The sequence below is a fragment of the Harmonia axyridis genome, chromosome 2 (genome assembly GCF_914767665.1).
Source record: "Harmonia axyridis chromosome 2, icHarAxyr1.1, whole genome shotgun sequence".
NCBI classification, from domain to species: domain Eukaryota; kingdom Metazoa; phylum Arthropoda; class Insecta; order Coleoptera; family Coccinellidae; genus Harmonia; species Harmonia axyridis.
Window position 1 is genome coordinate 6097103 of NC_059502.1, and position 18912 is coordinate 6116014.

General features: G+C 38.6%; 1 protein-coding gene across 2 annotated transcripts in view; it reads left to right on the top strand.

Annotated features, from left to right (window-relative positions):
- The window catches only part of LOC123673153 (follistatin-related protein 5-like), a 182866-nt gene that overhangs the window by 114422 nt on the left and 49532 nt on the right, over positions 1–18912 (top strand). For both annotated transcript variants that reach the window (XM_045607601.1, XM_045607602.1), the window contains 2 exons: positions 10491–10563; positions 16817–17035. In XM_045607601.1, coding sequence (XP_045463557.1) covers positions 10491–10563; positions 16817–17035 — 292 coding nt within the window. The remainder of the gene's footprint in view (positions 1–10490; positions 10564–16816; positions 17036–18912) is intronic.

Consider the following 18912-nt stretch of genomic DNA (forward strand, 5'->3'; position numbering starts at 1 on the left):
CAGGGTTATTTATGGGACCGTTTAGGCTTTGACGCTGCCTGGCAAATAATAAAACAAGAGCCGAAATGCAGTTCACTCTGCCTGGAGGTTTCAACAGTTCCCTGATAAATGGCTACCAATTAAGGATCAGCCTTCTAGTCGACCGGTGTCGCGCTTAATTGAATATTTTTAATTTATTCGTATTTCGAACGGTATGATTTAGGTGAGAGTGGGGATAGGGTTGATTGAGATCGGTGGTTACCTTGGGATAGAAGAGTTTCGACCTAATTTTTACTTTCGGGAAGTTTCCTCGAGGCATATCCGGTTACAGACCATTAATTCATTTGGAAATAATCGTTTTCGACTTCGATAACGAGGATAAATGTTCGTGACGATTACTGTGTGGAATTGTTCAACATTTCGGTAATTGAAATCGATTTGTTATTAATTAAAAAATGCTTTCATAGTACTGAGGAATTCTTCTTTGTTTTTTTCAGTCAGTAGTTTATTACATAATTTTCGATTTTTATGTTGTTTAAATTATTTAAATTTAATTTCTATACTGATTGAAGTGATTATTCTTATGTTGACACATGTTGTTCTACATGTGTTCTACACGTTGTAGTACGTCTTAAGGGATTAATGAACATTGATTGATTGAGAAAATAATAACAATTCTACATAGCGAAATAATTGACTCGAAAAGACCGAAATGAGAAATTATGAAATATATTCAAAATTCACAACAAACAAGATACTAATTGAGTAAATTTCCCAAATCAAGAGCCACGAAGGAGACACTGATGAATTGTATCAGGTTTTCATAACCAAAGTACTGGCATATTGATCCTTGGTAGGTATTTGGATAACTTGGTAAAAGATACCAGAGTCATCTAAGTTTTTCTTGTTGAATGAAGGTAAGACTTGTCCTACTTCCCCTTTGCTGTAAAAATTCGATAAAATGAAATTATTTTAATCTGCGTTATAACACTGCCTACACCAACATCTCCCCATGACGGGGATATGTTCATCAGATACACGAATCAGTGGATCCCGTTGAGAGGACCCGTAAAACTTGAACGATAGCGATAAAACGAAACTGGTATAGGTCGTGAAAATAAAAATAATCCTTCCGCACAGGTCCTTCTCTCTTTTTACTTATTACACGCTTGACTCTTACTGAAAAAATATAGCCTGCGCATCCTTTGTGTTTTATTCTTTATCGTCGCCTCCGGCCATGCGAATAGATCTTTCAGTGAACACACAGCGATGTGGAAAAAATAAATCAGTATCTGCGTATAGGAAAGTATCACGCGTGGAGCTGTGGGTCGTGCTTGGTGAGCCTGGAGATTGGGAGGAGATTTAGGGCAAGGATTATTTTCGGGATATATCTGGAAATACTGGAATTTTCGAATGGAATTTACTTTTGATGTTATTCCTCTGAGGGTTTTGTCCTTAGTATTATGACGTTTTCATGTACTGGAAGGAGACACTGGCGAATGTTAGTTCTTTTGGGAGCTTCTGAATACTTTAGGAAGTGCTTTGCCACCTAGAAAAGTTGCTGGAGAGTTATTTTATTCCTTCACTGACATATTTTGGATTGTCTTTGGGAATTAAAGAGGAATTACATCTACGATAGGCACAACATTGTTGTAGACTTGCAGTTGTTCACAGTTTCAATTGTTGACTTTTTTTATCATAATTTCTCCTATATCAAGAGCTTGACTCCTTTGCATGTCTAATTTAGACACAGTTTTCAAAATGAGCATGTTAGAAGTTAGTCCTCAAAAATACCCAATGAATTTCTACTTGAAATTGCAACTTCAATGAACTGTACTTGATATTTTGAGGAACAATAGGAATGATTTGAATTGTAAATGCCATCTTTCTTAGTTCCTCGATTTTATTCTGATTTCATCTAGACTCAATTATGTCTCAAGAGATATAAAGTAATTAGATTATGTCCAATAGTATAATGTACCTACACATTAATGACATTGGTCACTAAGCAGTAAAAACAATACAACGAATAGGTATGGCAAAGAAGCATAAAAAAACTGCTTCCTATTTTATTTTGAAGAGTGGAGTTATACCTACGACTACAATATGAACCTACTTCAAACGACCAGAACCGATATGAGCTTGCATCAATATTCGAGCACATACGACGTTCAAAAATACCATTTCATGTTTATGATAAACTCTGCTTTCGAGTAAACTTAGCGTGTGTCTTCCATCTGAGCTCCTGTCGACTCCCCATTCTTGATGGAATACCACTAAATGACGAATCTTGAAGGACTACAAGCTCGTAAACTTCAGGGCATCATCACCATATTCATGGGGTGTGGATCCAGAGCTCGAGAGGAATGCTATGTATCTCCTTCTCGCATGTCAACATGTTTTCTGTCGCCTCTTCTCTCCCGCAGAAACTACTTCGAAAGAATGATATTCTGAAGATTCGAACATTCAGCCCCCATCCCGGTTGGCTTTCTGTCAGTGGTGGCTCGTGGGTTTGCAGCTAGGGTCATACCAACTTTGAATCGATGACAATGCTTGACTATCAAAATGAATTGCTAATGAAATTTTGTAGTTTCTTTCTAATAAAGTTTTGGTACGATTTTTTAATTCTGTCTGAAATACACTTCTACAGGTACCTGCTCGGGTGCCTGATACTCCAGCGATAGTTCCTGTTGTTGTTTATGAACCATCTTTGAACCCTTGAATGGTATATCTTTCTGAAGTTTGGGTGGTGGAGTTGTTCTCGATGCTTACTTTCTTGATTATTTTATCACTAGGCTGACTCACTGATGAGATATACTTGGTTAGAGATGACAAGGTTATCTTTCTTCTCTATTTTTCTTATGGATATAATTTCCTTAGCTATTCTGGAAATGGCCTCATGGGCAAGATTGTCTATCACTAGATGTACAGGTGTGAGAGGTTTTAATTATAAGTGACATACCTAGTAGGGCACGTTCTCATAGTATTTGATGTACACACTGGTTAGCCTTTGTACTTTGTGAAGGATATTCCTAGGGCCGTTCTGACCTGTTTCAGCTTGCCAGACTAATACGCATAGATCTCTCAACCATTGCAGAATTTTAGAAGAACATACCCAGGAGGAGTTTACCTTCATTATTGTTTTTTTTGTGGCTTTCCTTGGCACTGCCTTCTTGTCGAGCCGTCACTGTTTCTCATAAATTATTTATACATTTTAGGAGTAGTGTGCATATAAAACGGGAACCGCCCGGAATCACCGGAGACCGGAAATCCAATTTATATCTGTTAGACAGGGCATTATTTATTTCTTCTCCATTGAATCAGGGTCGGCAACTTCAATGGGTTTTCGTTACATTTTCCGCGCGTAATATTCAATTTTCGTTGGGACCTCAGCTCCTTATTTCATTTTCTGCGCCAACGAATTTGTCGGATCGCTTTGATGTATGCGCGCTACGTGGATTTTAACAGGATCGCGTTATGATCGCTGTGAGAGAGGCTGGAACTGCATTTTTTCAGGGTTTTAATGGGTCACGTGCTGGATTTGGGAGTTCGTGGACGATATTTGGGCACTTTTCGGGTTATAAGTCAGAGAGCGATTCTTTAGGACCGTTCGAGATGGTTTTATCTCTAGATGCCTTGGTGGGATTGAAATGTGAGGAGAGTTTTTGATAATATGTTTGTTTTCTTGTGCCTTTATTCAACTTGGCGTTGACGTTAACCTCAATGCATTCATCTGAGATGAATATTTTTTTATTATAACATGAAATAGAGATGAGGCTTCACCTATAAACTCAAAAATTTGTCTATATAAGAAATGCTGCCACAGAGGAAATAGATTATAAAACTACATGGGCGTACAATTTTGCTTCGGCCAATTTTTTCTGGAATTTGAGGCTTTATTGTAAAAAACTGGTTTCACGTTTATGATTCAAAGTATTGTCCATCGCTGGCCACTACTTTCTCTCATCTTTCAGGCTGCGTACGAATGCCGCGTTGAAAAAACTGGTCATATATTGAAGTGATCCATGAATCGATCCAATTTCTTACTTCTTCATAAGTCCGGTCAGCTAGTCCGTGTGCCATTGATAGTCTGATGTCTGATGGAGAAACTTCGGAATAATACGGCGAGTGGGGTAGGAATTCCCATTTCAACGTTCCCAAGTTAGTCTTGACCACTTTCGCAACATAGGGTCGAGCATTGTCATGCTGTAACATCACTTTGTCATGTCTCTCCTTGTATTGCGGCGGTTTGTTTCTTAATGCTCGGCTCAAACGCATTAATTGCGTCCGATAACGATCGCCTCTGATTGTTTCAGTCGATTTCAACAACTCATAATACACTACGCCGATCTCCTACCAAATTCTGAGCATGACCTTGGAATCGTTAATATTAGGTTTGGACGTCGACGTGGAAGACTGACTGGATATGCCCATGATTTTCTGCACTTCGGATTATCGTTATGAACCAATTTTTCGTCTCCAGTCACAATGCGATGCGAACATCCATTTCGTCTTTGCCTTGCAAGCAGATGTTCACAAGCAAACAAACGCCGTTCAACATATCTCGGCTTCCACTCGTACGGCATCCAATTTCCTTGTTTCTGAATCATTCCTATGACTTTCAGGCGATTCTAAATGGCTTGTTGCATCAATCACAGTGATCCTGCCAATTCTTGTTGCGTTTGACACGAGTCTTGATCAAGTAATGGCGCCAATTCTACATCTTCGAAAACCTTCTCTCTTCCACCACCATGCTGGTTCAAGTTCAAACCATTCTCGGAACGTTTTTCCACTAAAAGCGGCCTCACCATAGGTATTTGAGAGCATTTGATGTACTTCTACCGCAAATTCAGTCATATTAAAGCAGAAAATTAAACCTCCTGCAAATGACAAAAATTTGGCAGGGGGATGGCAGCGAACAACAGACTTCATAGCCGTCTTCGCTTGACATGTTAAGTTGTCCGACTTGCATGTTTGTATCAATATTCCACTAGCAGCTATATAGCAGGCTTGAGATTGAGTGAAGTGCTGATAGCCTGCAGCTCTCCTGGAATAAGCATGCAATTCGGAAAGATTTACTATACCCAGTTCCTTATTTGGCCCCCATACTCCTCTTCTCTAGCTTCTATGGTAAGATGGGCTACTCACCGACTATATCTACAGTTATAATCTGTAATTATTTCGGCTTGTAATATACAATCCATGAATACTCAAAATAACGCATCAAGTTATTCAGTGCTGATTAGTTCAAATAGGATTTTTGCTGTTAGAAGCATTCCTCGAGTGTCAGTCCACCAATGCGACTAATGAAAGTCTTTTCACTCAACAGTCAAAATTCTCCACGATCTCATCATCATACAAAAAGTTAATCAAACTCCAAACCCACTCCATTAATGCAAAAGCCTTTCCATACCGTCTTCTTCACGCTCAACAGACATCGGAATGTTTTTCAGCAGATGCAATTCTGACGTGGATCAACCCAGCGAAAGATCATTGTGCTTCATTATGGCCGTTGAAACGTTTACTGCTGCACATCAAAATTGCACGACATCTCCTCCTGGAGGATTCTGGTGATTGAAATTGGTAAAGTTCGCGAGGTTGCGAGTTTTCAGCTTGGGGCGAAGTTTATATGGGAGTTTTGAGAGGATTTAATCTGATGGTATTGGAGTGAGTGACAGCTCTGTCTTGGTGCTTTCAATATATTCGGTAGGAGGAGAATTATATCGGAGGTGGAGTGCGAAGTGCTCATTTGGATATACAGGTTGTTTCGACAAGAGTGTTTGCTTATGCCTTCCAATGCCGTCATTGAATATCAATTAGAATTCAAATATTTAAGAGAGAGAGAGTTGTCATCAGTACTCATTCGAATGAAATCTGATAGATTCATCAGGAATCATTTGAGAATACTGACATCTGAGAATGATTCATAGAGGACATTATTGATTCTTTACACGATACAAGAGTATGATTATCAAGCTTTGAGTCGTACATAGTATTACTTTACTAAAATTGTCTACGATACGATTAATATTGAGTCTTGTAACAAAATAATGTCGGCCATATCTATTCCTTGGCGCGCACATCATTTGGATCCCTCTCACGGCACACTATGGGGTATTTGGCATCCTTATAAGGTTCAGTTGCACAACCAAAGTCAGCTGACCATGGAAAACGTAGAATGTCGATTGGGTGCTTGGACAACAACGTTTGGATGACGATTTTTTGCATCGAATATTTTTCAGCGACCAAGCATATTTTTCACTAGGTTTCCTTCGGTAAATAAGTAAAATTGAACCATATGAGGCAGTGAAAATCCTCATGAAACTGCTGAGAGATTGGAAATAACCTCACAAGGATCCTGTAAGAGATCACGTAGATGACATTTGAATGATGGCAAGGACCAAGCATTATATTGTAATGAAAATTTGATCGATATTATAAACTGAAGTGTGTTTTATCAAGTTTACTTTTGAAACCACAGAATGGATAACTCATTATTCTCTGAGAGCATTAGTTCTTGGATGCTTCAATAAATATTCCCTTCTACTCCCTATCATTAATAGGTTCATATTCACGGTCAGGTTCTGCAAATATCAATATCGGTAATAAATACATATCACGGTAAAATGAATATTTCGTGTCGGTTACTAATACACATCGATGTTGTTTCAGCAGTTCATTTCGGTGTTATGTAGTTGAAAATTTATATTATGCCGGCACACTGGCTTGTATTTCCAATGAACAATAAATGGAATTTATATCAACGGTGCTTGATTTGGTTCGGTTTCATGTGAAATATTATACGATAAATAAGTCTCAAAATTCCATTCGGGCTCAATCGCATATAAAATATTAATGGACAATATATATACACTATTTCACGATGTACAAATTTGGTTTAATGAAATCGGAGACAATAAAATACCGCAACGTGCGGTGAATTATTCGAGTTTCGTTTGAAATGGAATCCCTGTGATCAAAGGATACCGCGCATTTTATTGGGGAAAGAGGCCTGCTGTCAAATTGGCAGAATTTTTTATATGTTTTAGTCCAAGTCATTCCGAACAATAGGCAAAAGTTTTTTTATAGGCTCGTTTTGACGCTAGACGCTCCCGAAAACTGTTATTTGTTCTCCATTGTTAAGCAGTACAAAACGTTATCCTGGATAATAATCACTATTCTGAGTAATCAAGATGTCATTTCTAATTTAAGATCTACGTTTCTACGATGAAATGATAATAATAATAATAATAATAAATTTATTCATCCCAAAATCAATTACAAAACATTATTATAGCTAAGAAGAGCGATTTGGCCTAAGTTAAAACTTGTGTGCCTTAATCACCCTCATCACAAAAAAAATATGTATACGCAATCGGGCATAATGGTTTGCGGGAGCACAGAAGATAGATGGTTTGGTGGTCAAACAAGTAATTATATTCACATAGATAGATGTTCAACAATTAGAAAACAGATGCAGGAATTTAACTTTATTTTTTTCAATGAAGGATTTTATGGATTTTCGACTTTTTCCTTTTATCACCAACTTCTTCAAATAGCCTGGAAGCTCGTTATAGATTTTTGGTAAAAAGTAAGTAACAAATCTACCACAAAATGAGCTTCTGATCTTGGGTATACGCATACACACATTAGATGATAGATCAAAATTTAAAATTAGTGGTGTTTTCACTATGAAAATATCGGCTAAGGAAACAGGATAAAGTTTAAATGAAATAATGAGTATTGAGAGGGATTGTAATTTAATATTGAGGATGTCACTGGTTTCGTCGTCTTCATTATGAGAAAACTTGAGGATTATGGAACAGAGACCTGGAATGAATCTTTTTTATAGATGGCATAAGAATGATAAAACAATCATTGGAATGAGTCCAGCAGTAAAAATTGTGATGAAACCTTCAAAAGCACTCTCATTAGCATGGAAAGGCTGAAGATGAATATTAACTGAACAGACAATTCCCATCGTGAAGCCACAATTATTTGGCCAGGGACTTTGTTTTTTCATTTATTTGACAAACCTCTAACCCGTCAAAAAGTCCATTGTTGTTTTTGATTAGTCAGTTGTTTCGGATATTTTATAGGAGCTCAAAAGGTGAACAAATAAGTGATTGATATAGAATATAATACTTTTGAATATGATGAATATTCTCATGGACCAACTACCTTATACAAGGTCGAACACTATGGCATGTCTTTCATAGGAAAGTCTCTTTTCTTTGATTTTTGAAATTGAGTTTCAGTCAATAGTTGATTTCTGGGTCTTTCGAGATCAGTTGGTGTCCTAAGCTTCAACATGGTTCTAGTCTACTAGTCTTTTTAGCTCATCATTTGATTGTTGACTTACTTTTTCAAAAACCTTTCCTATCTTTCTCTTCAGAAAATCTGTGACAGTTGTCAATTCTAAATCTCTGTTGTTTTTTCGGTTTTTTATGAATCTCGGCATATTCATTGCAGCTCTAAACAGTTCAATTGCTGTCATTGTATGTCTTGTATTCTTCTTGATATAGATCTTGAAGGCCAATTCACAGGTCCAAAACGTGAAATTAGGCGGTCACCAAACGTGTCTTTCAATAAATCGATTGTGGCACGAGCCATGTGACATGTTGCGCCGTCTTGTTGGAACCACAGACATCATGGTTGTTCAATTCAGGAATGAAAAAATTAGTAATCATGGCTCTATACCGATCACCATTGACTGTAACGTTCTGGCCATCATCGTTTCTGGAGAAGTACGGACCAATGATTCCATCAGCCCATAAAGCGCACCAAACAGTCAGTTTTTCTGGTTGTAACGGTGTTTCGACATACACTTGAAGATTAGCTTCACTCCAAATGCGGCAGCTTTGTTTGTTGACGTAGCCATTCAACCAGAAAGGCGCTTCATCGCTAATGGACATAGTGCGCGATACGTATTCCGCACAGAACCATTATTTTCGAAATAAAATTGCACTATTTGCAAGCGTTGTTCAGGCGTGAATCTATTCATGATGAATTGCCGAACCAAACTGAGAATAAATCACTTGACAGCTGTTAAATCGGTCGCCATTTTGAACAGTAATGCCAACTTAAGTTATATACCTCGAAAAAAAACACCCGTTATATCGTCTGTTCGTCAATAAATCTGAGTTCTATATTCGTATCATCTTCATTGAGGCATTTCAAATTTCTTCGCTTTTTTTGTTGTAGAGCATTGAGACACTTAAGTCGCCTAGTCACAGGTATGTGAAGCTTAAAATTCACACATTTTCTCTAGAGGATGTAATTCAAAGCACTCTCAGGGTCTATTATAAACCAAATCGAGTGTTTTTTTTTGCATATTTGAACCATTCTGTTGTTCATTTCGTACCAAATGCAAAACCTTGCTGAATTCACTGAAACCTTTGCTGAATTGCCGCTATTATTTGAATGAACTCCTCCGTATTATTCTGAGCACCAAAATGAAACAAGAGTTGTGTGGCGACTTTCATTCATTTCATCTTAAAACAGCATCAACACTCCAGCAAATTGAGGCATTATACTGGGCACTGGAACAACTTCCATTGTTCTTTCTTGTGAATAAACTTCCTTCAAACCGGAGAATTTGGAAAGCAAGGGTAAAATTTCGGAAGCGCAAACTGCCAAAATTAACGACTGGAAATCGGAACGTAAAAGCCAGTCGGTTGGGTTGGGTGAAATACATTATTCTGTTACATATGTGCTGTATATTGTATTGTAGGTTACTCGGTTGCGGCTTTAGCCGCATATTTATAAATTTGCATACACCTGGAGATATGTGCGATTGGGTTGTTTCGTGTATATATGGTATAGGAAGTGGTGGAGTTCCTGCATTTAGATCAGTGAACATAATACCCCCACTTGGTTTTATCGTACTTGATATGAATTTATTGTCGTTTCAGTTGCACTTAATATGTTGAGGTCAGCAGGTTCAAGAATTCAAATATTACTGTGAACTGGTTACTTGATTCCTAATCGATTATTTTCACGAAAGCTCAAAAAATCATACTCTACTCTGAAATGACGAAAACATTAATTTGGCAGCTTTGTTAGACTCATGAAGTATTTTTGTAAGACGAGTTCAACCATGACGCTTGATACAAAGAAATAATAATATTTCTTTGTAGCATGGTGCTCATCTACTTGACTACTACTTTATGGCAACCCTCTAGAAATTTTTTTTCATATTGAAGTTGCCGATTGTACCAATAAATGATGCTATATAATAATATATACTATTCTTTCTATTGATAAACTTTCTCTGAAATGTTGGTATTTTTGAGAGGCTGCAGCCTCACCTTCAGCCACCCTAGCTGCGCTAGTTAGTGGTGCTATCAATCGTATTGCCTTAAATACAATAAAAGCAGAAAATATTCAATTATAGGATACTCTCTACTTTTCCTCGAACAAGAATATATTGAAATGAATATGTTGAATCTGAAGTTTGAAGCTTTCGAAATAATTTTTCACATCAATTGATAATGTTTCATTCTTTACAGAGATCCCGTCATCATAGAGATTCTTCGACAACTGAATTTGTGGATACTACACATATCACATTGTTAGAAACAAGTGAGTATCATCAATTTTTTAAACTTCTTCCTTTGAAATGAAAATAAAGAAATTATGATGGTAAACTAACTGAAAACTTTGATATCAGCAGTTTAATGAAGAATTCAACTGTTGTGTACAATGCTGAACTTGCACAAAAAATTACAAAGAAATGTGAGCTACTTTCAGGAACTTGAAATCACATAGTCAAAGTTCTTCGTTGACCTGGTTTGTTACATTTGATCAGCGGTGAGCAAAACCTATTCATGGACAAATGTGGATTTATAAACTGTCTTTTCTAACAACTACAGAAGTAGCGTATTCTTCATAGCTTATTCAATTTCAAAACTATGTATTGCTCATACTGTGGGAAATATTATTTCTCACGGCACTTCGCCCACACCTCGCTTGGCAGACCAATGAAATTGGGCTTCTGAGTCGTTTCTATGGAAACGCAATAAATTAGCACATACTGTCAACAAAGGCCATTTTGATTTGAATCAAGTCCATTACTTGAATTATTGAAATTTGTGCAGTTGTAGGAAAAGTAGTCCTGTTCTCGCTCGTGTGTTTGTGAGAAAAGTTGGACTTTCCCCACTTGTTGCACAATATACTATTTGCTACCTTTAACTCTCCCGCTATCTCACGGAACTTCAATTTGTGTTCGCTCAGAACCATTCAGTGGGCTTGTTTGATCAACCAGAGCATCGTCAGTCATTCTTGGACCGCATTTGAAGTCAGCATACGACCTTTCAATCTTTGGTGTTAATGGAGCAGAGTTTGAATAACAATAATCAAGCCATTGGTTTGCTTTCGCAGTGTTTTCTCTATACATTCTGTGGGAATATCCAAAATTGGCCAAATCTTCACACTCCACACTTCAGTTTGTAAATCCTCTTTCAGGTATAGCCTCACGTCTGGGTTTGTTAGAGTTGCTCATGAGGTATACGATCTCCTTGAGAACTGTCGAGTAGATTATAGACCAAAAGATCGAACTGAGTCGCTGTTCTGAAAGGCAAGTTTTTTCACATTTGATCTGATCTCATCTAGCTTGACCTCCACCAGACTGTCCTTACAGTTACATAGATCAAGCTTTTCCATCAATTCTTCATTCCATATCAAATGAATCGATCACATTCACTATAAAAGCAACTGTTAATCGCCTGGAATTCAATGGAACAAAAGTCTCCTACAACAAGCTCAGGAAAATCAATATGAAAACTCCAAACATACAATTCTCCAACTGTTATCTCAACCCCTGATTGAAACTAATCCTTAACAACGGTTCCTTTCTCTCTCTCTCTCTCTCTCTCTCTCTCTCTCTCTCTCTCTCTCTCTCTCTCTCTCTCTCTCTCTCTCTCTCTCTCTCTCTCTCTCTCTCTCTCTCTCTCTCTCTAGCAGAACGAACAAACTCCGCCAAACTGTATTAGCAACTGGAATCATATTTTGAATTGATAACCACTTTCCATTAGCCTCCTCTCCAGATTATTATTCTTGGACCGTGTTTAAATTCAGTATACCACCTTCCAATCGTTGGTTTCAATGGAGCAGAGATTGAATAACAATTATCAAGCCATTGGTTGGCTTTCACAGTGTTTTCTCAATGCTTTAGGTGGAAATGTCCAAAATTGGCAAAACCAGCAAGTAATCTTCTAGACACATCAGTTTGTAAATCCTCTTGCAGGTATAGCCTCACGTCTGTCATGGATTTGTTAGAGTTGCTCATGAGGTATACCATCTCCTTGAGAACTGTCTAGTAGATTAAAGACCAAAAGATCGAACTGAGTTGCTGTTCTGGAAGGCAAGTTTTTTCACATTTGATCTGATCTCATCTAGCCTCCACTGTCCTCCAGACTGTCCTTACAGTTACATAGATCAAGCTTTTCCATTAATTCTTCATGCCATATCAAATGAATCGATCACCTTCACTATAAAAGCAACTGTTAATCGCCTGGAATTTAATGGAACAAAAGTCTCCTACAACAAGCTCAGGAAAATCAACATGAAAACTCCAAACATACAATTCTCCAACTGTTATCTCAACCCCTGATTGAAACTAATCCTTAACAACGGATGCTCTCTCTCTCTTTCTCTCTAGCAGAACGAACAAACTCCGCCAAACTGTATTAGCAACTGGAATCATATTTTAAATTGATAACCGCTTTCCATTAGCCTCCTCTCGAGATTATTCCTAATTAAATAGGACCGGAACAGGAGAGATTCCTCTCCCTTATTTGGCTTTGCGACAGTTATAAATATTCGCCGAATGTAAAAGTTGAGACTTTCCGCGTAGAGCTAGTTTGGAACTTTTCGAATTGGAATTTTCAACACCTTTTCGAGGGGCTTGTTTGATGTGGAATCCTGAAAGTATGAGCTGGTTCTGTTGAATATGTAATAAAATGAATCCGAGAGGTCCTCGAGAAGTTGTTAAAGGACTTTGATAGTGTAATATTGCAGGACTGCTTTGGTAATGAAAGAGGGGATGTTCTGGAAAAACTGCATTCAGTTATAGTTAGAGGATTGTAAGATGATTTTTCAGCTGCACTTTCACTATAAAACTGGGTTTTTGAAATGCTGGTTTACCAAAAGTGTTGAACTATCTATGATCAATATGATTCGACATCCTCAAATATTTACCAAGAATTTGAAATTTCACATTGTCAACAATACGTGTTTCAAAGCACGGAGAGATCTCTATGATTATCTGTTAGGACCATTCGATTTCTTCACTTTTGAACTCTCTGTAGGAGAAGAGCCTAGGTTTGTCTTAACCTATATAGCTGGTGTGTCTTGTGGTAGGGATTACTGTATGTTATCCCGGAGTCACTGGTTGAATCCTCAACAAGGCTATCCAGTGGTCCCTTCTGAGGCGACAAAAAGCAATCAGACATAATGTCTGTGTCTAGCCGAATTTGTCGTCACTATATTCAATATAAATGTACCTGCATTAGTGTAACAATGGTCTTTCGTGGTACTCGTGCATACAACTTTCTCATTCATAGGGTTCTCAGCAAGATACAATAGAGAATATCTTTCCCCTACCCAAATTAGTGAGCAAGCACCATGATATCAACTTAGAGAATAAGAGAAGGAAGAAGAAATTCACGATGTACAGAATGATTTTATGTTTGTAACCCAGGTATAGAACGGGGAAAAGGAGAGTGGAGGTGGAGTAAGTAACGAGGTCATGACGAGTTGAGTTATAGAGTGTTCAAGGAGGTTTCCAAGTGCTCTATCTCAATAAAGTTCTTGTGTGTCTTGAGTCTCATATTAGGTTGGAATACAGTATTTGCATTTGCATAAGGCTGAATTAAAAAAAGATTGGTGTTTGGGCGCAACAAGTTGTGTGGATCTGCAAATCGCTGCTGAATCGCAATAAAATCTCCCCATTTCTGAGGAGTGGAGACAAAGCCAGGATTGTCGCCCAGAAAGGTGTTGCTGTATTGATTGGACAGGAGAGAAATCTGATATCATCAAGATAACTCCAGGCCACGTACATATTTGATGACGCGCAAGAAGCTCCTGGACCTTGGTTGGGAAGTTCCAATGCTTCCACCTTATAGTCCAGACTTGGCACCAAGTGAATATCACCAGTCTCTGCCTACGGCCGACACCCTTGGGGGTACAAATTTAGCCTCAATAGAAGCCTGTGGGAATTGGTTGTCTGAGTTTTTGGCAAATAGGGATGAAAGATTCCACAAGAGGGATATTGAGTAGTTGGATTCCCATTGACAACAAGTTGTGGAACAGAATGCCGTATATTTGACTCGAATTGGATAATGGCAATACTTTCAATAAAGCACTGAAAATACGAAATAACTTGATTTTCGCCAATTCAATCATCAATTCGTTTATTAATCCTGTATCAATTCCTACACCGAAACTCCCAATCTACCCCAATCCAGCTCAACTGACGAGCATGTGCCAAACTTCACCCGAACAATCCCGATGAAGCCTCCTCATCTAGAATTCCAACCTGGTGCTTCCGCCCAAAAAAAAAATGCTATCCAGAAACATTCTAATCAATGCCGATTGATATCTGGCGCACTTGGCGGACATGGACTCCCCGATTGAATGGCGCTCATCCTGTATATACGTATAATGAAACCGTTTGATGGGGCCGCGAACAGCGCCAGAATAATAATTCGTCATGTGCCCGGCCGGGCACCGCTGGCTGCGAAATCCGAAAAACAGGCCGAATAGAAACGACCTCGTTACTCCGTGGTTTACGATCGTCGTTTCATTATGAATAGGCGGCCATGCCGATGCCCATCCTTCGCCGTTATGATTTCGTGACTGAGAAGGGTTATTTATCGTGGCCGTCTGGAGAAAATGTCGGGATTTATTGTTGTGGAGGGAGGAGGTCGATGATGCATCGGAGGAGGGGTGAGGGTACGTGTCTGAGGCTACAATCAGATTACGTACCCTTGGGGGTCGTCGAGAAGTCGTTGCGGGTGTGGTCTCCTTTAATTTTAATCGAGTCGAAGGGTCGTCGTGCAGTGAAGCTTCAAAAATAGGAAAATTGTTGAAGACTGCCGTAAAATGTTGTTATTGTATCGAAAAAGGTACTTGTAGAGAATGAAGGTATTCCGGAGACTCTTCCTGAAAGCTCACCCTCTACATCACAAAGTTTGTGAACAGGAACTTTGTTATACTGAAAGGTCTAACATATCATTAAAACACGAACATAACACATCACTCAATGCGTTCTGGAATTGGCGCACATATGGCACTGTGCCATACCACTTTTTCTTCTCGTCAGTACCAAGCGGTACTAATTTGTGACAAGAAAAGTAATAAATACTTCCTCAATGTCTGATTGATAGCATGTAGTGACATAAACAATATTTGAGATTGATTATACCTTGCAATGTTCTCTATCTCCAATATGCCTTCTTGGTGTAGCCTTCATATTGTCAATCCTAAAAAGTTCTTCTGGTGGTTTGGCAGCCGACAGAAACATCTGCAACTCAACAACAAATGATTGGGTAATACTTAAGGTTTCCATATATCGGATTTTATCTTTCAACATATCCAAACCCATACTTTTTAACCCTTATTATTATCTCACTGACTAACTGGGATGAACTGTAACCCCCATTATTGGCTATGATTCTCGAAAGCTGAAGAAGAGCATTTGCAAAAGTCTACACCTTTTTTCTCTGGCACATCAACAGCTTCTCTGGTGACAGCGAGAGCCATCAACACTTTGCTTCAACTATCGCTAAAAACTACCCTCGATTCCTTCACAGTAACAGTCAATACACATAATTATAACGACTTGTCTGCAGCGTCGATGATCTGTTGAGTTGGTTACATTGCACCGCAATCTTAAGCTCTATTCTGCATCCTATTAGAGCTGTTTAACTTCTGCACGCCTTCAAGTTCCAGAGGTGGCTTCGGGGAGGCTTCCATCCCTTCTCATACAAGTGGAAAAAAATTTTTGCGTTGACTCAAATTGGCAAGGCATTCTTCCCCATATATGTTGAACTCATCAGTTTCTTCTCTAGGTGCTTTCTGAGTCGGCAATGCCTTTTGAGGAAGACAGTGAAGAGATATAGCATGTTTCTACTGAGATGAATATACTTCTTGAATTTTGTAGCTCAAAGTTTCAAGGAAACTTTAAAAACTTATTCCGTGAAAGATTTGGTCACAGAGTTCCTCTATGGGTTTTTTCTCCTTTCGAAAATCTTTTTAAAGGTACTTTACCACAGAAAGGCCTTCATGCTTTTTTCTGAAAAGTGTATTGGAATCTTTGTCTGCTTCAATTCCCGAATTAGTAATCGAAAAAGGAGCTCTTCGACAAGTAATGTTGGCAAAACATCTGACTTGGAAAAACAACAATTTTTCACAGGCGCTAAGCTTACTCCCCCATATTCTCTCTATTGAATGACCAGATCGACTTGATATAATACTATCGATGTGACTATAAAAAATTTTAGGAAATTTGCAAAAAAAAAGTAGCGATCCTCCCTTGGATGATGCTAGTATCTGTTGCACTAAATAACATTGCAGTCTTTTCTTGATTTTCCGAATTGTGTGAACTGAAAATTAGTTTGGTGCCCCAGTGTTTAAATCTAGAAATTATGTTGAATTTGGTAATTCTTCAAGAACCAAATTCATCACAGGTACGATTGAACCAAACCAGAGAGGATACACTTGAAGCATGTCAAGATAACATAAAAAAAGATGTTGTTACAAGTGCCACAAGTTTGTCGCTGCTATACATCACTTCCTTTTCCCACCGATTAATCGTTATCATTTTCTTTTCCAGATCCCTGCCTCGTCCATTACTGCATGAAAGGCAGAGAGTGCGTGGTGACAAAAAATGGTCAGGCGACCTGTCAATGTGTACGTCAGTGCGCCATGCATCAGAGGGTGGTATGCGGCTCGGACGGCCACATCTACCCCAATCACTGCGAGCTTCACAGGGCTGCTTGTCTAACCCGCTCGGCCATCAGCATCGAGAGGGGAGTCCATTGTGTCAAGCACGGTAATTTCCATCATCGATTTGCTATAGGTTCTAGAGTTGCCGAGTCCCTGAATGGGATTATCCATATGCGGAAGTTATTGAATTCATGAAGATGGATGGTTGTGGGACAATGTCTTCCAGAACGCGGGGCTTAATCCGATTTTGGTTGGTTAAGAAGCGTTGGAAATTTCGACGCGAGTGAATTTGGTTAGGTTAGGTTGGATAATACGGTGATGTATCGAATTATTGGGTGCCTCAAGAAATTTTTTATTGAAGATGAGGCGTTGATACTAGCTCAGGGAACAATATTCTTTTGAAGTCTGTAGAACTTACTTTGATACCTTATATTCCATTTGGATCTAAGACTAACTACTTAAGAAACCCAAATTCAAATAGTAATAATTGAGATAATTTTGCAATGTCACATTCCAGATTGTCTTCAGTGTGAAGACCTTATATTCCTCACCTCACCGTTCTGCTTTCTTCTATTGAATGCTCACTCCTTCAATATTTTCGATACAACGCTCTTAGACTCATCTCTGTCTAGGAAATATCCTTCGGCCTAACATTACTAATAACTGAACAAGAATTATTGTTTTACAATAAAATATTTTTTAAACGAAAGTCGTACCTTTAAACTGCTACCTCCGTTTTGCAATAGATGGCTATAGCGGTAAGTGGTAGTCAAGATAAATAGATCGTAGATGTCATACAATAAGCTTAGGTATTTGTCAACATAACGCCATCCAAAAATTAGTCGATTTGTGTCTGCATCATAAAGTTATTCTCGATTAAACATGTCGGCTTACCAGCCAAATTCTCGTCATTTGAGGGAGGTTTCAATTTTCTCCTTTAATATAAAAAAAACTTCGGCTGAGGCTCATCGAATGCTCTCGAATACCTATGGTAAGGACGCTGTTAGTGAAAGAACGTAGCGAGAGTGGTTTCAACGTTTCAAGAACGATGATATTGGCGTCGAAGACCAGCATGGCGGTGGAAGATGTTGAACGGCGTTTGTTTGCTTGTGAATAGTTGCTTGCAAGCCGAAGATGGAAAGGATTGTGACTGAACACGAAAAATGGGTTCATTACGATAATCTGAAGCGCGGAAAATCATGGGAATATCTCGGCCATACTTCCACGTCGACGGTCAAATTGAATATTGGCGGTTTCAAGATAATGCTCAGAATTGGTGGGACCAGTTTGGCGTAGTGTATTATAAGTTGTTGAAACCGACTGAAACAATCACAGGCGATCGTTATCGAACGCAATTAATGCGTTTGGGCAGAGCATTGAAAGACAAAGGGCCGCAATACAACGAGACATGATAAAGTGATTTTACGGCATGCTCGACCCCATGTTGCGAAAGTGGTCAAGATATAATTGGAATCGTTGAAATGGAAAGTCCTATCTCACAAGCCGTATTCTCCAGACGTTGCTTCCTTGGACTATCACTTGTTTCGATCAATGGCATACGTCTTGGCTGACCAGAATTTGTATCGATTCATGGATCGCTTCAAAAGATCAAATGAAAGATCAAAAGTTTTTTCAACGCGGGATTCATAGGCTGCCCGATATGGAAGAAAGTAGTGGCCAGTGACAACACTTTAAATCATAAATGTCTAAAACCAGTTTTTCACAATAAAACCTTAAGTTTTGAAAAAAAAAAACGGATGAAGCAAAGTTGTACTTTTAAGTAGGAAAATAAAAAAGTTTCACACTTCGTTCGATAGTAGGTTGATCAAGCACATTCACTCCACCGTTCCTAAAAAGTTTCCCTTTGAAAATTATCGATTAACTCTACCTTCATTCGCTGACTCATATCCCTCGAATATTTCCCTTCCACACGAGTATTAATCTCGCGGAATTGCCTCTCAACAAAACTCGTAGCAAACACTC